The sequence below is a fragment of the Paroedura picta genome, chromosome 7 (genome assembly GCF_049243985.1).
Source record: "Paroedura picta isolate Pp20150507F chromosome 7, Ppicta_v3.0, whole genome shotgun sequence".
NCBI classification, from domain to species: Eukaryota; Metazoa; Chordata; class Lepidosauria; order Squamata; family Gekkonidae; genus Paroedura; species Paroedura picta.
The window spans coordinates 18,532,826-18,553,901 of NC_135375.1; the positions used below are offsets into that span (position 1 = coordinate 18,532,826).

A 21,076-nucleotide genomic window follows, 5' to 3' on the forward strand; every position below is an offset into this window, starting at 1 on the left:
CTAAGGCAGGATGCATCCCAATATATTTTAAGACTTATGCCGTGATCATTTCCAATAGCAATATTATAGCTATAGGGAAAACAGCAGGGAACTATATTTGACAGAGAGAAACTCTTTATCGCTTAGTTGGGTAAATGACAGGAAATCCTGCTGTGTCATTTGGCCCTAAAAATCAACCACATGCATTGGGGGGGGGGGGGTATGGATCGAAGCCTCAGTTCTGGGGAAAGAAACCAAACTTTCTCCTGAGCTGCTTTTAGCACCCACATTAGCACCTGCATTGTGTCTGTCATAGTTACACACTATGCGGAAGCACACAGAACTGGCGGAGAATTGCAGGACATGAATGCTTAATTTTTTTTTTAATACAGTGAGCGGGACGAATATATAGAGATATTCCCGACTAGCAGCAACCTGGATCCGACATTTCTCCTGCCTGAAGGAGGAAAACTCAAGAGGAAGCCTGCCAGATGAGACCAGCGGTCCTTCTAATTCAACAGGGTGGCCCGCCAGCCGTCCACGGAGACCACCAAACAGAGCAGAGGAAGCAAGACCCCCGAGGTCGCCTCCTAGCACTAGGAACCAGCAGCCCACTGCTTCTGAACATGGAGGTTCTCTTTAGTCGAAAAACGAAGAGAGAGGCTAGGCGACAGCTTTATTATCAAAGTCCCCACATCTTTCTCCGAGGACGCTTCGGTCCACTCTGTTCCCAACCTTTGCTCGGCCATTAAGCGCCTGGGGCCGAACTTGCTCTCTCATAAAACTGTCGCCTGGCGTCTCTCTTCCTTTCTCTGCCTGCTGGCCCAGGGCTCGGCGCATCCCTTGGTCGGTGTCAAGCAGCCACGGGTCGCGCTCTCCTCCAGAAGGCGTGCAGCTCTGCTTCGCGAGCCCTCTGGGCCAGGGGGCGCCGCGGGCGTCGCCATGAACTTCTCCTCAGGCAGCGAAGGCCCCCGCCGTGACCTTACCGGATTCCGTGTGGCAAGCCCGCGCCCTGGCCCTGGCCCTGCAAATGCGGCCTCGGCCCCTCAGGCGGCGCCGCGCGCGGGAAGGAAAGGGCGCCAACTGACCTGAAGCAGGTGGTGAGCTCCCCGCCGGCCTTGAGGCACGCGTACCTGGTGGTGGCGACTTTGCTCTCGGAGCACACTTCCCTGCGAGGGGGGAGAAGAAGGCGACAGCGGTTGGGTGGCTGATTGGCGCTCCGTCCCCGCAGCCCCCCGCGGCCACAGGCTCTGCCCGCTCGCCCGCCCAGCCACCCACCTGTCGCTCTCCTCGGGCTCCTCGCGGTAGGTCCACGCGTGGCCCGCCGCCGCCGCCAGCAGCACGGGCAGCAGCAGCAGCCGCCAGAGGCGCAGGCTCCGCGCCGGCGAGGCGAGCGCGACGCACAGCAGCAGCAGCAGCAGCAGCGGCCGCCGCCGGGCACCTCCTCCTCCCCCGCCCGGCAGCACCATCGGGCGGCCCTGGCGCTGTGGCGCGCCCCGCGGCGACTGGCCGGCCGGCCGGCGCGCTGGCCTGAAAGAGGCTCACCCCCGACGACGGACGGACTGGGCGGGCGGGCGGGCGGGCGGGGGACGGCGGCGCGAAGGGCTCGGGGGAGGGGAGGGGAGGGGGCGGAGGAGCCGGCACGAGAGGAGCCTGGAGCCCGCACGGCCGAGCCCGCAGACCGGACCGGACTTGACGGGGCGGGGTGGGCGGCCAGCGAGAGGAGAGGAGCCGCTTCCCGAGACGGGACGGCCGGACGGGATCAGCTTTCCAGCAATGAGGAGCCGGGCGGTGGGGTGGGGTGGGGTGGGGAGGGGGGGGGCGGGCGAGCGCCAGATGCTGCGGCCGAAGGAGCGGAGTCGGGCCAGGCGGGAGCTTTAGGCACCGGCAGGGGGGTAGATCGGGGGGGGGGGCTGAGCCAGATGTTGCGCAGGGAGGATGCCGAGGCCGTCGGGGGTCGCGCAGGAGGTCGCCGGGGCGGTTGGAGAGGAGAGGCCGAGGACCCAGCCGGGGAGGCTGCAGCCGGACTGGGAAGAAGGGGCAGAGAGGTGGGGGAGAGACGCCCATGCCAGATGCCACTCTGATACGGCCGGGGGGGGGGGGGGGCTTTCTTGGTTCTTAGAGGTTGGGATCTGTTTCTCCACGAGGGAGTCGGACATCTGTCTCTTGTTGGGTGTGGCTTCGAGGCTTAGCGCGCCAAATACACGTGTCTTTTTTTTCCCCAGCCGTTGCCTTCCCTGTAGCCAAGGGGTAGTCAACCTGTGGTCTTCCAGGTGTTCATGGACTACAATTCCCATGAGCCCCTGCCAGCGTTTGCTGGCAGGGGCTCATGGGAATTGTCGTCCATGGACATCTGGAGGACCAGAGGTTGACTACCCCTGCTGTAGCCAATTCTGAACATAGCAGGCGTAGATCTCAGGGAGGCACTGACAGGCATAGGAACCTATGAAGCTGCCTTATGCTGTATCAGGCCTTTCCCTCCGCCGGAGTGGGTATTGTCTTCTCAGGCTGGCAGCAGCTTGGTGGAGGGTTTAAAAGTGGCCGTGGCTAATCTGGAGAAGCAGGTTTGATGCCCCACTCCTCCACATGCAGCCCCCTGGGTGACCTTGAGACAGTTCTCTCAGAACTCTCTCTACCTCACCTAGGCTAGGGTGACTAACTGTGGGTCACCCAGTGAGCTTCATGGCTGGACCGAGCTAAGGATGAGAAGCAGAAGACATTTTGGGTGCTGGTCCTGGAACTCATAAAATGGCAACAAAAGCCATGAACCCCCTTAGAGCCTGTAGAGCATAGCTGCTCAGAGAATTAGCTGTGATCCTGGTTCAAATGTCACCACTGCCAAGAACTCCCTAGGTGGCCTTGGACAGACACTGTCTCAACCATGGCCCTCCCATCTGTTCTGTGGGAAGGACGCTGATCTGCATTGTTGGCTGGTTTCGCAGATAATGAATTGGGAGAGAGGCCTGAACAAGGGAAGTGAGTGGCTTTGTTTTTAATTTCTTAGAAAGCACTAAAATATAAATATATTGATATATCATAGTAAGGAATGTTAAGCAGGCTCTATGAATTCCCAGCTTTCATTTGAAAAACAAAGAAGTATATCCCCCTCTATTGCGGAGATATGCCTTTTCCTTTATATCTCCTCAAGGAAAAGGGCTAGAGCTTTTTTTTTTTTAAATGAAAGCTGGGAATTCAGAGAACCTGTTCACCTTATTATTACAACAGTATATTGATATAACAATATTTGAGTGCTGTTTCTTATGAACAATGCAGCCATTATCTTTTCCACTATATATTTCTGGAAAGGCCTTGGAGGAGGAGCGTGTCTCGTGGCTTAAGTGCCCCTCAGCACTTAACACCCATTCAGAGCGGCTGTCCTGCCCCTGAGTGCCTCCTCCTCCAACCAGCTTGCCTGTCTGTCCAGCGGCCAGCCAATCAATCACCTTCCATCCCCCACCCCTGACCACCCCCCTCCTCCTTTCACTTCCCTCTGAGGCTTGGAGGCTGCAGATCACTGCCACGTGAGAGCTGTCCCTGCCAGTGAGTTCCCTAACCGCTGCCTGCAGCCTTTCCATGTCCTGGGAGGAGGGGGAGGCTGTCCGCGGAGTTCTTCCACTCCACCCCCCTAACCTAGCGCCCGTTGTATTCCTGAATGCAATGGTCTTGGCCCCTAGTATTGATATAAGTATGCATAAAAAAAATAAAATAAAGGAGGGTGTTGTGATGCCACTGATAACATCGCCCTCCCATGAAAATCCTGATTATTTAAGACGGATGTGAAAGAAAATTAATTGACTCCACAGCTGTGAGAATGCACAGGGTGGGCAGACATGTGGAAGAATCATGCCCAAACCAATTCCAGTGCTTGTGGATGGAGTGCCAAGAAAATAAGGCGTACACTGAGCATGTGGGAAAACCCCATGGTGAATTTGTTCCAAAAAGGTTTTCAAGGCAAGGGATGATCTTACACAGTCTCCAGCGTTTGTTCCAGTGAGGTATTCAGGGCAAGGGACGGGCTTACACAGTCTCCGGTGACATCAAACACAGAGGCGTTCTGGACAGATGGGAAAGAATCTTCCTCAAGCTGTAATTTCTTTGCTGCACATAACGTTTTTTCTTGCACGAGAGGGACCATCTCCGTCCTGCCAGGACTCCCAGCATGAACAAAGCCTTGCCTGGAAACGAACGAGGCAGTGGATGGAATAAACTTAGGATCAGCATGGCTGCCTTACCCGTGGCCAAAAACAACCCAAGGTGATGTGTTTACTTGGGATTGTCATCAGTGTCTTCAGATCAGTGGTTAATAAAAGCTAACAGCTGTTGGAACACACTTTTTTTTTTTAAGGAAAGGAAGAAGCAGGAAACAGATGCAGGAAACAATAATAATAACAACAACTGAATGAATGAATGATCAATTTAAAGCACAAAGCGAAGAAAAAAGCAGACCTGAGAATGTTGGGAGGGAGACCTTTAAGCAGATCCATCCCCACCTTGTCCAGTTCTCACGTGAGTACACAGGGGAAAAATTGATTGGAACCCTGTTTCATTGTGGCTATGCAAGAGCTTCTTTGGAAGGCTTCTGGGAGTGCAGAGTGGGCTTCCTTGGTGGGCTTTCAGAAAACAAATCCGAGAGGGGTGAGCAATGCATCTGCCACTTTTCACTTGGCTGCCAGGAGGGAAATCCTCGGAGATTTAAAAGTGGAACTAGGGTTGCCAGTTCTGGGTTGGGAAATACCTGGAGATGTTTGGGGTGGAGCCTGGGGAGGGTGAAGGTGGGTCTTAAGTGGGTGTGATGCCATAGAGTTGACCCTCCAAAGCAGTCATTTTCTCCAGGGGAGCTGGCTTATGTCAACTGGAGATCAGTTCTAATTACGGGAGATCTCCCTGCCCCACCTGGAGGTTGGCAACCCTAGGTGGAGTCTGGGAAGGGCAGGTTTTGGGTGGGGCAAGGACAGAGTAATGCTGTTGGGCATGCCCTCCAAAGGACTCTTTTCCACAGGGTAATGGAATTCTGCTATACTTCTTGAAGTTTCCCAGGTCTCACCTGGAGGCTAGCAACCCTAGCTCTGCTCTAACCATCCAGCTACAGCTTCCAAACATATGGCAAATTATCTGGGGGGAGTCCAGGTAGCTGTCTATTAGGAGATAGAGCTGAGTGTCATCTGCATATGAATGGACCAGCTGTACAGGAGAGCGAATAAAAATGGTAAATACTGTGGGGGAGAGTCCCGTGCCCTGTGGAACCCCACAAGGGAGTCCGTACAGGTGAGATAGTGTCTCCTCCCCTGCCACCCTCTATGTCCAGTTCCAGAAAAAGGAGCACAGGCATTGAAGGGCTGCTCCTTGAATCCCAGCCCTTGTGAGGTGATGGGCCAATAACTCGTGATCAACCACGTCAAATGCGGCTGATGGTTCAACCAGCATGAGTATGGCTGATCCACCCCGATCCAGTTGGTGTTGGAGACAATCCACCAAGGCGACCAACACTGTCTTCACCCCGTGGCCAGGACTGAAGCCCAACTGGTATGGATTGAGCACCAAAGTTTCTTACAAGTAAGCCAGGAGCTGGTCTGCCGTGGCCCTTTCAACTATCTTTCCCAGGAACACAAGATGTGAAACTGGGCAGTAGCTGGCTATGGTTTTTTCAGCAAGGGACAAACCGCTGCGTCCTTTAGAACCTCTGGGAATTCCTCTGTAGACAGGGAGAGGTTGACAATCTCACCCAGAGGGCCTCCTATCAGCTGGTAACCAAGATGACAGGGATCAAGGGGCAGGTGGTCGCCCTTATTGACCCCAGCAACTTTCCCACTTCAGTTCCCAAGAGCCGTCTGCAGCCATCAAACACATCCTCTCTTGGTGGCCAATTGGCCTCTAATTTCCTTTCTGTTTTAAAGGTGGCAGGAAGGTCCCGGCGGAGTGAAATGACCTTGTCCGGGGAAAAGCTCACTGTTGTCTCACAACCAAGTGCCAATTGACTACTATTTTGGCACCCTTCCACAAGGGCAGTCAGAGATCAAAGAACCCTAAATAATTGGGCTGGACGAGAGCTTGTGCATGTGACAGATGTGGCATAAAACTCTCATTTAGCCATCCTAACCGCCATCTCATACGCCTTCATAAGCATGTGATAGGATGTTCTTGTTGCTTCCTCATGAGTTTTCCGCTAGCTGTCTCAGCTCCGTCTTCTTCCCCCTTTGCTTCCCAGGATACCAGGGAGCCAATTTGAGGCGAGGGTGGAGAGGGTGTTTGAGAGCAATCTCGTCAGTGGCGGCAGCTAAGCGGGATTCCACTAACACTTGGAAATATGCTAATTTCCAGTCCTTTTGTCTACAAAATTACATTTTAAGGGAGAAGTAAATGCTAAAATTTCAGAAAATGGAGGGGGACATCAATATCCAGCGGACGTTTCACACCCATTATTGGAAAAACAATACAAGAATTCTTGGCCAGGCAGCACCCAAAACATTGTTGGTATTTAGACACAGAGGGTGCCTGGGCCAAAATTTTGTCTTCTGTTATGGCCAGTATCTAAGAACATGATGATGACAACTAAGCCCTCCAATTGGTTCCCTGCACCAAGTAATTAGATGTGCTTCATTCAAAGAAAGCCAGCATGTTGTATTGGTTAAAAGCAGTGGCCTCTAATCTGGAGATTGACCTTGGGCTAGTTCTGTGACCTTGGGCCAGTCACAGTCCTGTTAAAGCTCTCTCAGCCTCACTCACCTCGCAAGGTGCCTGTTAAGGGGAGTAGAAGGTGCTTGCCACTTCTTTGGGTAGTAGAATGTGGAATATAAACAACTCTTCTACTTCTTCTAAAAGTGGCTGGTGCTTGCGTGTCATCCACAGACACCCCAGCAATAAATGCAAAAGATCTCCTTGTCTACACACAGTTGAGTGAAGTCACTGAATGATACATGAGCAGGTGTGAATGGGGGAAAATTGTGAAGCCCTTACCCATGCGAGGCAATTGTTATTATGACAACCCTTAGTTGTAGGATGATTCCAGAGACTCAGAAATGGGATTAGATTTTATTTGGAAAACCTCAGCGGACTAGAGGAAGAGCCTGCAGGTCTCTCCCCTGCTCAGAGTTTTATCATCAGACAAATATAACCATTTCACCCAACACAGCCTTTCTCAATTTTTTTTTTACCATTGAGAAACCCCTGAAACATTCTTCAGGCTTTGAGAAACCCCCAAAATGGTATGATCGTGCAGAATGTGGTTGGGAAGCAGAGCTGTGGACATGCCCACCCAGGGGCTCTCCCTTTCCCACCCCCTCCAGGCCCATCACCAGCCATGTGGGGGGGGGGAGGAGGAGGAGAGCAGATCGACATGACCATATATGGTCATATTAGAATAATAGAATCATAGAGTTGGAAGGGGTCACACAGGCCATCTAGTCCAACCCCCTGCTCAACGCAGGATCAGCCCTAAGCATCCTAAAGCATCCAAGAAAAGTGTGTATCCAACCTTTGCTTGAAGACTGCCAGTGAGGGGGAGCTCACCACCTCTTTAGGCAGCCTATTCCACTGCTGAACTACTCTGACTGTGAAAAATTTTTTCCTGATATCTAGCCTATATTGTTGTACTTGTAGTTTAAACCCATTACTGCATGTCCTCTCCTCTGCAGCCAACAGAAACAGCATCCTGCCCTCCTCCAAGTGACAACATTTCAAATACTTAAAAATACTTATATTACCTGATAAATGTTTAAAAAAAATAAAATATGTAATAAAAATTAAGTCCTACCCGTTCAGGGCTGTCAAGAAATCCCAGGGTTTCACAAAATCCTGGCTGAGAAAGTTTGGGATAGAGTGTATGTGTGCGTGTTGCATAGATAGACAGTATGGCCATTTATGGTCATATCCAATAAATGTTTATCCAAATTTAAAAATATATGTAAAAAATTAATTCACTCCCACTCATTTGGGAAACTCTTCCAGTGCCCTCAAAAAACCACAGGGTTTCATGAAACCTGACAGCGTGGCCTAACAGATGAAATGTTCTGTGCAACTTCAAATACTACGGCGCATGGTGCTTTATCAGCATTTGCTTTCAGGAAAAAAATTAACTAAACTCCCGGGTTTGCTGATTAAATGAGCAACTCAAAAAGTCGCCCTGGCTCCAGATGGATGAGTGGAGGTAACCCTCAAACACTCTGCAGACACTTATCTTCTGACCCAGTGTCTCAGCTCAGGCGATATCATAAAAGCTGCCGCAGCGTGAAGAGCTAGGGCAGAAATAAATAAAACCCCCAGCCGTGTTGCATAACGTGACAGAACGCAACGGAATGTTTTGCAGTTGGTAATCGTATTTCTAACTAATACAGAAAAGATGTGGATACAGTCTTGCTGCATCTCTTTTGTAACTAGACAAACAGCAAAACCCATTAAAAGAACAGGGGGTTTCATCCCAAAAAGCAGGAGAAGGTGCCAAGAGTTAAAGAAACAGTCGGAGTCCCCGTTGCCCCAGGCAGGGATATTTTGGCTACGGTTTTCCTTGAACAAAATTTAATAGAGTGTGTGAAGATGCTCTCTGTGCTTCTCTCTCCACTGGGCTGCCTTCCTTTTGATTTAAACGACTCAAACGCAAAGAACTATGATAAAAGCTGCACGTGAAATTTGGGAGCATTTTCGGAGCGAAGCCACAAGGCGGGAGTCAGGCAAAAAGCTCTCGGGGATTGTTTAAACAGAAATCGAACGCATCACAGCTGCCTCATCAGTTTTGCGAAATAATAGTTTTTTGGGGGTGTTACATATCGCATGTTGTGGCTGCAGGGTTTGGAAACATTTGTCGGTTCTCCACTTGGCCACGGAGGTGGTTCCTGGTGCTAGTGTTGTTTAAGATCCAAATGGCCTCCAGGATTCACTCTTTGAATCTTACATGCCCAACATGCCCATTACTAGGAAAAACAACTGGCCCATGACTGATTCGTGCTCATCCTGACTCATTTAGATCAGCAACTGTTTCCTGTGATGGCTAAGAGAAACCTCCATGTTCAGAAGTGGAATATCTCTGAGAACTAGAACAAACACAAGCCACCTTCATTCCCTGCTAGGGGTAGGGGCACGGCTCAGAGCTCAAGCGTTTGTTTGGCATGCGGAAAGTCCCAGATTCAATGTCCAGCAGTTCCACTTGAAAGGATCAGGTAGGAAGTAATGTGAAAGCCCGAGACCCTAGAGAGCATCCAGACAAAGCACACAATGCTGAATATGGTAGAGCAATTTAATTTAGCTTGAGGCAAGTTCACGCTTTGGCCATGTTCAAACTGCCTTTGGATTCCATCTTAGTAACTGGTCACTAATGGATTTCTTCTGTCATTTCAGGCTCGCTTTAGTAACCAGCTGCTAGCAAAATCTGTCTGCCCATTCACACTGACCTGCTTGCATTGGGTCAGCAAAGGCATGGTTCGGCCACTTTTGAGGGAAACTGCTGCTCCCCATTTTCTGCTCCTTCGTTCTGAATTGATGTGGTGTGCTGTTTAAAATGCCCACAGCAATTCCTACCCCATGGCTTCTTCCGTGACCAATTTTGCCACAAGATCTGCCTCAGACTTTGAAAAAAATGTTCTAAGCACTAAACCAATATAGTAGCACCATTGAAATGTCTTGACTTCATTGAGACGCTGGAGTCAAACCTTATCAATAGTACTACTACAGCACTGGAGTGCTATATTGGTTTAGAACTACATGATTATCATTGACAAATATGATTTTGTTGCATAGCCTCCTTTTTATTTCCCTTTTCTGTATCCCTACTGTTTTCCTAAATTAAAAAAGAAGAAGAAGAAGAGTTGTTTTTTATATGCTGCTTTTCTCTACCAGAAGGCATCTCTAAGCATCTTACAGTCACCTTCTCTTCCTCTCCCCACAACAGACACCCTGTGAGGTGGGTGAGGCTGAGAGAGCCCTGATATTGCTGAAGAAGAAGAAGAGTTGGTTCTTATATGCTGCTTTTCTCTACCCGAAGGAGTCTCAAAGTGGCTTACAGTCACCTTCTCTTCCTCTCCCCATAACAGACACCCTGTGAGGTGGGTGAGGCTGAGAGAGCCCTGATATTACTGAAGAAGAAGAAGAGTTGGTTCTTATATGCTGCTTTTCTCTACCCAAAGGAGTCTCAAAACGGCTTATAGTCGCCTTCCCATTCCTCTCCCCACAACAGACACCCTGTGGGGTAGGTGAGGCTGAGAGAGCCCTGATATCACTGCTTGGTCAGAACAGCTTCATCAGTGTTGTGAGAAGCCCAAGGTCTCCCATCTGGCTGCATGTGGGAGAGTGGGGAATCAAACCCAGTTTGCTAGATTTGATGTCACCGCTCCTAACCACTGCACCTGACTCAAGGAAGGAAGGAAGGAAGGAAGGAAGGAAGGAAGGAAGGAAGGAAGGAAGGAAGGAAGGAAGGATCCTATATATTTGTGATTTCTCAAATTGTATCAAACAGAGCTATTCCAGAGAGCATTTTCATAAAGGAATAGAGATGTAGTTATTCAGAAAACGTGAGGCTGACAATGAAGAAACCGAAATCGTTAAAGTTTTTCTATTCCTTGGCTCCGTCATTTATCAAAATGGAGACTGCACCCAGGAGATCCGAAGATGGTTGCAACTGTGAAGGGAAGCCAAATCCTTAACTGTAAGAACATGTCACTGGTGACCCATATAAAGATAATTCATACAGTAGTATTCCCCATTTTTATGCATGGGCGAGGAAGTTGGACAAGGAAGAAAGCTGACAGGAAGCTGACATTTGAAATGTGGTGTTGAAAGAGAGTGGGCTGCCAAAAAGATAAATAAGTGGGTTCTAGAGGAGAGCAAGCCTGAACTCTCCCTGGAAGCTAAAATGAATGAACAGAGGCTGTCGGACTTTGGTCACATTCTGAGAAGACAAGAGCCACTGGAAAAGCAAACAATGCCGGGAGAAGATGAAAGCAGCAAGAAAAGAGGAAGACCTGGCCTGAGATGGACTGACATAGTAGAGAAAGTTTGCAAGACTGTTTGTAAGGCTATCAAGGCTAATATTTATTTATTATTTATATTTACATTTTTATACCGCTGCTCACGACAAATCGTCTTGGGGCAATTCACAACATAAAACCAATAAAATACAGCATAAAACGTCCCTTAAACATAAAACAGCTAAAAATAGGAACCAAAAGACAAGTGGTGGCGTATTTTCTCCAACCCAATAACTGTTCCAGCCAGGTCAGCATGGATGATCCTATAATCCTGTCTTTCTGGGATCATACACGGGGGGTGTGGGGGGGGGGATCCACTGGTACTAAGCAGAAGAGCTCCATCTTCCAGGCCATGCAGAACCGAGCAAGCTTCGTCAGGGCCATTAGCTTTTCCAGGAGCTCATTCAACCAGGTTGGAACCAGGTCCAAAAAGGCGAATGTCCCGGGGTCATTAATTTGGAGGTCATTATTTCATGGGATCACCATAGGACAGAAGCAACTTGACAGTACTGAACACACATAATTTAGCAGAAAGGATATTGAATTATGCCAATGAAGGCATTCTGTCTGTCTATCTTGATAATAAGGTGTTGGTTTAATTGCCCCCCCCAAATTGTTAAACACCTTTATTTTCATCCTCTTCCCCCTTTGTATTGCATTGTTTTCTGGATATATCATACTCTCTATACTTCAGCATTCTTTACTTCTGAAATCCAGTTTTTGCAATGGATTATACTGTTTCTATTTAATTGTTTTTAATTGGAGTAATCCAGCCTTATTGCACAGCCCTTTGTATGTTGCATACTTCCCCTGCATTGTCTTATATAATTTTGTAGTCTGTCTTGCATCTCTGTAGAAAAAAATGGACAAGAAATGAAGTATATAAATACACAAAGCCCCCACATTTAAGACAAAACCCATTCTAAATTTTTATGTATGAAATGTTTTTTTTATTACTGCTCCTAAGTATAACTTGTGCAAGAATTTAAGACAGTCCCTTTGTTGTGGCTATTGTTTTTGAAGACTTGTGGGGGGGGGACACCTAGTTGTGATGCTTTTCTGCACCTGTTATTTCATCACTCGTGTGTCTATCTGCATCTTTCTCCCCACCCCACTTGTTTGGCTCCCTATAGTGATTGCTGCCTCACCATCTTATTCCCGAGCACTTTAGCAGTGCAGAGAAATAACCTACAGATATAGCGATGAAATATTGAAGTAACCATTAGGGAGGACCAAGCACATGTAGAAAAGTACAATAAACTAGCAAGAATCAGATTGTTACAGATTGTGTGGAAACACATAATCTGCAACAATCTGATTGTCACTGGCAGCCAGTGACAGCTCCACAGCTATCTCCTTTGGTCAGAGGTGGGGGTGGCTGGAGGGCAAAGGAGCACAATGGCAGCTGGACAGGCCCGCGGCTAAACCCCACTCATACCACCACTACCTGTCTTTCGTGGCATTTGCTTTCTGGCCTCCTGTCAGGGGGCGGGAGTGATGGACGTCATATTCACTTCTGTTTCCTTGACAGCGCCAGTAGATGTGTTTCCACATTAAAAAAAACTAATGTACTTCAAGTAGTGAAAATTAAAAGTGCAGAGAAGCTCTTCCTTTTAGGTAAATAGGCATGTAACAATATGACAACAGCAGGGTAACAATATTGGAAGTTGCTCTCTAGAACTTTCAATGATGTTGCTCTTCAGGTCTTAAAAGAGGTACCTTTGTAAAAGCAGAAGGTCAGTAATGGCTGTAAGGGAACAGAATGAAGCAATAAATGCATTGGCACTCCATTGGCCGAGTAGTGAATGTTGATGCAGGCAACAGTGGTGGTGGCTCTTTATCATAGTGATTTTGACAGGTCTTGGGAGAGGGCGGGAGAGAAGGGTTTTTATGACCTAGTTCTCCATGAAGGGCAGTCTCTGACTGGCAGATCTGAAGAGGGGGGTGACTGATGCAAACCAATTCCCAGACATTGTGTCACGGGTTGGCAGCTTCATAGCTGCCTTTACAAAATTTCATTGGTGTGGTTTATTCCTTTTGTGCATGAAGAAGTCCACCTATTTCTTCCTTTTGAATATTCCTGTTGCCTTCACTTCACTATTGTATCAACACAGCAAATCAACAGAATGATAGCCTTGTAGATACTTCTTCTCAAATGGGAGATGGCAGGCAGAATAGTTCTAGGTATGTCTACTTAGAACTGTCCCGTTTTATTCCAGGCTATAGGGTCTTCAGCTCCCCCTCCCCAAGAAAAGTTTTGTGTGTGTGTATACATATACACACACATACTAATACAATAAATGGTTACTCAGGAATTATGAGAAAGTTCTCACACTGAAAAAATGGCCACATGGAAAACTTCCCACACAGAAAAAATGTGCACATATAGTAATTCATTTATTGAATATAATTTTGCAAAGCAATAAGGATATTAATTCATTGCTATACAAAAGCAGCCTGTGTATGAAGAGGGTTTTCACATTCTGGAGTGTAAATTTTTCAGAGGGAAAATACGGGAAATAAAACTGAACAAGTTTTTTTTTATCAACAGACTTTATGCAGAAGGGAAAACAACAATAGTCGAAATTTAAGTGACAAAATGGAATTGTCAAATCGTAAGAGAGATTCTCCCAGAGTGCACCACTCCTTCCACTATGAAGACCGCTTGTACACAAGGATGTAAAATCCAACAATCCTGCTTTCTCCCAACTGCTCCCTCAAAGTCTTCAGGTATTTTCCGACCCTGAACTGGCAACCTTACTTGGGTTTTTTGGGGGGAAACGTGATGGTTTTGTTCGCTGGGACAAAATACAGGGTTGCAGCCCAGGAAAAGACAGAAAATATTTTCTAGAATCAATCATACTTTTTTTTTTCATTCTCACTTAAAACTGATTAGTGGCCCAAGTACTACACCGTGAATTGTTGAGGTTTAGAACATTTCAAGTAGTGGTTTTGGACAGTCTGGAGAACTGGAAAAGTCAGTGAGACAAACATTTTTTAAAAAGACTAAGCCTGAAATATGTTCCAATAAGCAGTAGAGACTTCAAAGTTCACTGAGCCTAAAACAGGAAATGTTCTTCGATGGACAAGAGATTATTTTCCAAACTAAAATGTGAAATGTATATTTGAAACCCCCCTGCCCCCCATTACTTTCCTGACCACTAAGGTAAATATGGAATGTTTTCTGTCAAAAAGGTCTTTCCTACCTTCAAGTAGCCAGGTTCCATATTTTGCACTTACAGCTCCATAATACCAGCATTTACAAAACCTTTATCAGACTTCTGTAGCATATGGAAGACTAATAACAGTTTAGCAGATGCAAGGGGTGGGCGAGGGGCTGTATTTGCTGTAAACAAGCTCAGGCAAAGGGTCACTGTAGCAGGAGTCCCATATACAGTTGCCAACTGCCTGGAGAGAAAAAAATGTGCTGCACATTCAAAAGAGGTTTAATGTGTGGAAATGGGGAACAGAAGCTTTGCACGAAATGGAAGTAAATAACATCCCACTGAGCACACAGACACTTGAAACTGCCTCATACCAAGTCAGATCCTTATTCCAACCAAGCTGGTATTGTCAACTCAGACTGGGAAAAGTTCTCCAGGTCTTTCACATCACCTTTAGCCTGGACCTTTTAGCTGGAGATGCCTCGGTTAAAGGGACAGAATATCATTCTCCATGTCTGTCAGCATCCTTAGGCCCATGTGGTGTTACAACTCCTGCAGATCCCCAGAATGTATCAAGCTGATTGTTAATAGTAGGGTGGGGTGGTGGTTAAGAGTGTCAGACTAACGTATGAAAGACCCAGAATGGAATTTCCCACATGCCAGTCACACTTATCCTACCTCACAGGGTTGTTTTTCAGACTGCCTTAATGTTCTGTTTTCGTTCCCTGATGTTACTGTGTTTTTTGTCTTGTGTCCAGACAGCTTTGTCGACATCCCAGTGCTGTCCCAGTTTTTCCTCATTCTGCCCCCCACCTCATTGTTTATAAAATTTGTATTCCCCATAATTTTTAAAAATAATGAATTTGCAAGGCATCTTCTTTCTCGGAACCTGAACATTTTCCTCCATCTTGAGGATCGCTGCCCAAACCCACACAGAAATGGCAGGTTTAGGCACAGCATTTTCTTATAATTGCATGCCATTATTGTTTAAATCCATGGGTCCAGGGTGGACCTGGACACCGGAAGTAACCTGAGCTCTTTATTATGACCCCAGCATGTTATTGAACCAAAGAAACCCACAACCAACCCCCCAATCTATACACAAAAGCCCCACAAAAGATCTACACGCCAGTGCATGCTATTGGTCAGTTTCACTTTAAACTGACCGGATCTGGCTGATGGGATCTAGCCGCGCACTTGCGCTGAAGCCACTGGTCATTTTCACTGGGCGGCTCACACTGGCAATTGGTCCTTGCCCACCTTACGACTCTGCAGCAAATCCTAGCACATCCTTGGGCACTATTTTAGTGTCAAGCACACTCTTTAGTGTTCCTTGTGGAAATCTAGTAAATCTGGCAGAGGATACCTAGCACAGCTGGTTTGGAGGTGTAGGGTCAGAGGGAAAGGCCATGCGGTTTGGTTCATTCCCATGGAAAGCCCGGATTTAAATTTCACAGATCCTCACAAGTCACTAGCCAAAAAAACCCCCTCAGAGCCATTTTCATCATTTATTCAGAACTTGGAGCTAGTGGGAAGGACGGGCTTCCAATCCAGCTCTATTTCATAAATACCAACAAGCCAGGGAAGGGAGGTGTGATGTCTTTGGGTGCACAAGGGGTTTAAACATGCCAGCAGCCGGCTCAAGGTCGACTCAGCCTTCCATCCTTCCGAGGTCGGTAAAATGAGTACCCAGCTTGCTTGCTGGGGGGTAAACGGTAATGACTGGGGAAGGCACTGGCAAACCACCCCGTATTGAGTCTGCCATGAAAACGCTAGAGGGCGTCACCCCAAGGGTCAGACATGACTTGGTGCTGGCACAGGGGTTACCTTTACCTTTACCCTTAATGTCATTGGCTGGATTGGGTCTTTCTTTGCACCCACAGCCTGGATTTCGGAATGTTTCAGAGCTTACATGGATTACCTTGTCAGATGTGCTTATGCAGATTACACTCAATTGTAACAGGCTCCATGAACTCAACCTTCCCGTCCCCGCACACACATAAGCATTCTTGGTATGGAACCCTCCTAAATTTGCCACCCTGTTCAGTGGTGGTTAGAACATCTTGTCTTAGGAGAGTAAAAGCTCTCCCAAGGTCCAGATTGTCTAGGTGTTTTAGACAGAGCATTGGAGTAGCCCTATTAAGATTATTCTGGCCAGATAGCTGCTTCTTAACCCCATTTAGATCATGCTGTCTTTCAATATCTAAGATTTTTTGTTTAACAAAGATCTTGGCTTGTTTCTATTTCATGCTTAACAGAAATTGGTGGGATAAACTATAATAGGCCGATGTATTCTTTGCCAATCTCACCCATGGGGGGAGGGGAGGGCATGAGTATCCTTCAAAGTTAGGCCAACCAGACCCTTGGGGCAGATGTTCGGTTTCAGCCAATGGGCTGTAAGCACATCCAAGAAACCCTCAAAAATCCCTATGCAAAGTAAGCCCCAGGAGAGATAGAGGTTTTTATCTTTGCAGATTTTTAGAAGACAAGAACGAAGACATCACATGCAAAGGGGCTAAATATCGTAGTCTGATAATAAAACGATGGAAAGAATGGCTAAAATTTAAATGTATAGATCCAAGGTAGCCAAGAATATCTAAAAGTATGCACGAGGCTTTTTTAATGTATACGCGCTTTTATCTGACGTGCTGTATTATGTTTCACATTCTTCTGATGGTTTTAGACCGTAAACTAAATCTCTTAAGATTACCTTGTCCTTCAGGAATTTGGTGAGCATGATTGCTTCTCATTTTGCTCATATTATGGGGTTTCTTAAGAGAGAAGATAGTGCGGTTTAGCCTGATCTCAGAAGACAAGCTGGGTCTGTACTCTTTTATTATTATTATATTATTATATTTCTTAACCACCACTCTCAGCATTCCGGCACATGGTGGGTTGCAACATAAAATTTCCACAACAATAAAGCCACATTAAAACAAATAGAACAGTACAAAACCCCAGCTTGGTAGAAAAACAGTCCTTCCCCATTACGGGACACCTGCCCACATGGGCAGCAAAGGGCTATGTCAGCAATTAACACTCTGGTGGTCAAAGGGTGGCATACTATCTAAGGGAGGCCCCCACCAGGTCTTCCTCCGAGACCGGCCTCAACCATAGACCTGGCGGAAGAGCTCCGTCTTGCAGGCCCTGCGGAAAGTGGACAGCTCCCGCAGGGCCATAGCTCTTCTGGGAGCTCATTCCACCAGGTAGGGGCCAGGACTGAAAAGGCCTTACCCCTGGTTGAGGCAAAGCAAACTTCTCTAGGATTGGGAATGACCAACAAGTTGGTACCCACAGAGTGCAAGGCCCTGCAGGGGGCATAGGGTGACAAACGGTCCCTCAGATATGTGGGGAAGAGAGACCACCAAGGAAGGCTCTGTGGGGGAAGGCAACAGCAAACGACTTCCATTTCTCTCTTTCCTTGAAAACCTCTTACTGGGGTTTATTTATTAATTACATGTGCATACCACATGTGTATACCACCCAGAGTCTCTTGTGGTGCAGAGTGGTAAGGCAGCAGACATGCAATCTGAAAGCTCTGCCCATGAGGCTGATTGACTCAGCCTTCCATCCTTCCAAGGTTGGTAAAATGAGTATCCAGGTTTCGGGGGGGGGGGTAAACGGTAATGATTGGGGAAGGCACTGGCAAACCACCCCGTATTGAGTCTGCCATGAAAACACTAGAGGGCATCACCCCAAGGGTCAGACATGACTTGGTGCTTGCACAGGGGATACCTTTACCTTTACTTTTACCACCCTCCCCTTAAGGCTCAGGATGGTTCTGATGCTGATGGCAGTTTACACACATCCCCACGGGATTTCGAGACTGTGATTTTATGCCCACTGAAATTGGAGATAATATACATTTGGAGAAACTGGAATTTAGGTTCTATGCCAATTAGGAACATGCACTTCTTCTCTACAGCCCCATCCCTCTTAGGAGCAAATTGCCCGCCTCTCTTGAGCACCTACATTAAATCTGGTTAACTAGGGTTTCAAACTATACTGCAGTTTGAAACGGATTTCAAGAATTCTGAGATTCTCCTTGTCTCAATTAACTGAGGAGTTGCAGTTCCTAAGAAATAATATTCAGCGGTTTCAGTACCCTGCTTTTGTGTGCCTTCTGTTTTTCCGTGCATAACGTGCTGTCAAATCACTTCCGACTTAGGGCAACCCTATCGTTAACAACCTTGCTCAGTTCCTGCAAACTGAAGGCTGTGGTTGCCTTTATTGAGGGCCATTCCGCACAGTACCAATGTTGCTAAATGTTTGCAGTATGCAGAAACGCTATACTTAATAGTGGAATTTCATCATTCCGCACACCTTCAATTCTAGTAGAATATTGAAGTCCCAGTAGCGGTCTATTCATTCCCCACAGGTTCCCGGTCTCCCCGGAATCACAACAAAGGAGGCGATATTTTTCCGTGTTTCTTCTCGCCCCTGGCCGTCAATCAAACAGAACAGCCAATGAACTGTTGTGTTCGTGCTCCCCAAAAGCCCCTTTCCCTTTAAAAACTGTTTTTTTTTACCCAAAAACACCAGTAGCAATGAATATTTGTTCATTCAGTGTCTCAGAAAGACTGTTTTCACTGGCATAGGAGCTGGTGCTTAATTGTTTACACGCTCTTCAAGTAAAAAAAAATCCCCCTCCCCCGATGGGTGCAATTTCTGGCCGAAATTATGGGCAGTGTTGAACAGGAGGCTGTATTGTGCTCAGAAACGTTAAAGACAATTGCAGAAGGGAGCTTTGTTTTACTGTTGAGCACTTCTCTGGAGGGCCTTCAGCCGAAGAAGCCTCGCTTATTCCTTGCTTTCACCGGCTTAAGGGGGGGAAATGGCGATCACATCTCCAGAAGCTCAGTGACGAGAGCTAGGGAGGGACATTCTTTCTACCGCTATTTTGAGAATGCACGTGTCTTTCGCTGATGTGCTGTGGCTTGTGCTCAGAAGTGTAGCGGTTTTTCGGTGGGAATCCACTTTTCTGGATTTCCCCCTAAGCGCTATAAAATTCCGATTGTTGCTGGAGTTTTGTGGGAGTTTTGCAGTCTCTCTACAATGTCATGCGGAACGTTAAATTAAAGCATTTACGAAAGGTAAGACTTCGGCTACATTTAAGTTGTGCGGAATGGAATTTTTAGTCCATGGTTGATTATAGGGCTCCTGCCGTTCTATTGCTTTTTAAACTTCTGCAATCTTCCTTCAGCCCAAGTAAGAAAGACAGACTATAAATGAAGTTAATAGACACTGGGATCCTGAAGTGCCTCAACTTGATCCCATAAAAGACTCAAGATGTTAGAAATTCTCTGAAGCCCCCCCCCCTCCACGCATGCACACATTTTGTATGGGATGCTGTTCTGCCCTTCCCCCAGTTTTGCATCATGGCTATGCTTGTATGTTTGCCATATTTTTAATTTTTTTTTCATATCTCCCCACTGCAAATTATTAATCTGCATTGGTCAAACATGTGAATAAAAGCAATCGCAACATCATTGTGCACACAGCAATTGCACTGTGGAACAAGAACACATGCATAAAACATTACCCCCCAAAAATCTCAATGTTGTCATATAGATACGCACATGCACATGAGGAAGTGCGGAAGGGAGAATGAAAGATCCAAATGCATTTCAAGCCACCGCAAACGGGGCATCTTCCCTTTCCAAAATTCATTGCAGAACTTTTTCTAGCTCCACTGGAATTCAGTAGGAGCACAGACATTCTGGAACAATTAAGAAACAGAATGAGTGGCATCCCCCCAGCATTATGGCTAAATTACTCATTGTGACATTATTTCCTTTCTGGCTGATTTACTCATTTAACTGCAAGGCTGGAAGGAACCAGAAACCTCCCAGGTTCTATTTCCACCAAGAGCAGCCAGATGCCTTCAGAGGTTCAAGCCAGATAAGATGTCCATCTCCGTATGCTGTTTATTTGGGAACTCAGATTTTTATTTAGTGCCCAGGCAGGGTGATGTCCGTTCTGGTTAGGATTGTAGCATAAGCAGCAAGGAAATTTAATTTAGTTGCCATGGCAGCCATTGACAGATCTATCTTTTATTTTATATCTTTGGTGGAAATCGCTGCCAGGTCTCTGCTGACATACGGTGACCCCAACCAGGGGTGGCCAAACTGTGGCTCTCTAGAGCAGGGATCCTCAACCTGTGGTCCTCCAGATGTTCATGGACTACAATTCCCGTGAGCCCCTCCCAGCATTTGCTGGCAGGGGCTCACGGGAATTGTAGTCCATGAACATCTGGAGGACCACAGGTTGAGGATCCCTGCTCTAGAGGTCCAGCATGGCAGGGGCTCGTGGGAATTGTAGTCCATGAACATCTGGAGGACCACAGGTTGAGGATCCCTGCTCTAGAGGTCCAGCATGGCAGGGGCTCGTGGGAATTGTAGTCCATGAACATCTGGAGGACCACAGGTTGAGGATCCCTGCTCTAGAGGTCCAGCATGGCAGGGGCTCGTGGGAATTGTAGTCCATGGACCTCTGGAGAGCCAGAGTTTGGCCACCAATAGGCTTCTCAAGGCCAGAGACAATTTAGAATGGCTTGTCTTAGCCTCCCTGTGCATGGAGAGTCTGAATCTCCTTGGTGGTTTCCAGCCTGAGTACAAACTTTGGTGATTCTGAGGCCTGAGGAGATTGGGTCGGCCCAGTCAGACTTTATTTACCTCATCTTCCTCTCCAGTAGGGACAAAAAAGGCGGGTCACATCATCCTCCTCTCCTCGGTTTTATCCTGACGACACCCCTGTGAGGAACAATACGCTGTATGTCTGGCCCAAGGTCACCCAGCTAGTTTCCCTGGCAGAGTGGGGATTCGAATTGGGTTCTCCCAGATCCTAGCCTAATATGCTAACCACTGCTCCACTCTGGCTCTATCTGTTAGAGTTGCCAGCTTCCAGGTGGTAGGTGGAGCTCTGGGTTTACAACTGATCTCCTGGTGGAAGAGAAAATGGCCAATCTGGAAGGTGGACACT

The 21,076-nt window shown here is 47.3% G+C and overlaps 1 protein-coding gene and 1 long non-coding RNA gene across 6 annotated transcripts in view; one reads left to right on the forward strand and one right to left on the reverse strand.

The window, feature by feature from the left end:
- CCBE1 (collagen and calcium binding EGF domains 1) overlaps positions 1 to 1,546 on the reverse strand; it is a 134,333-nt gene extending 132,787 nt beyond the window's left edge. Inside the window, exons 1-2 of the mRNA XM_077346907.1 lie at positions 1,258 to 1,546; positions 1,068 to 1,148 (exon numbers count right to left, since the gene is read on the reverse strand). Of these exons, the coding sequence (XP_077203022.1) occupies positions 1,068 to 1,148; positions 1,258 to 1,448 (272 nt within the window). The 5' untranslated portion in view covers positions 1,449 to 1,546. The remainder of the gene's footprint in view (positions 1 to 1,067; positions 1,149 to 1,257) is intronic.
- A 549-nt stretch (positions 1,547 to 2,095) lies between these two features.
- The window catches only part of LOC143842136 (uncharacterized), a 40,516-nt gene continuing 21,535 nt past the window's right edge, over positions 2,096 to 21,076 (forward strand). For 3 of the 5 annotated variants that reach the window (XR_013232995.1, XR_013232996.1, XR_013232997.1), the window contains exons 1-3: positions 2,096 to 4,233; positions 4,325 to 4,485; positions 13,483 to 13,661. This is a non-coding gene — a long non-coding RNA (uncharacterized LOC143842136). Of the gene's footprint in view, positions 4,234 to 4,324; positions 4,486 to 13,482; positions 20,134 to 21,076 lie in introns of those variants that run through there. The other 2 variants (XR_013232994.1, XR_013232993.1) reach the window with 2 other exon arrangements.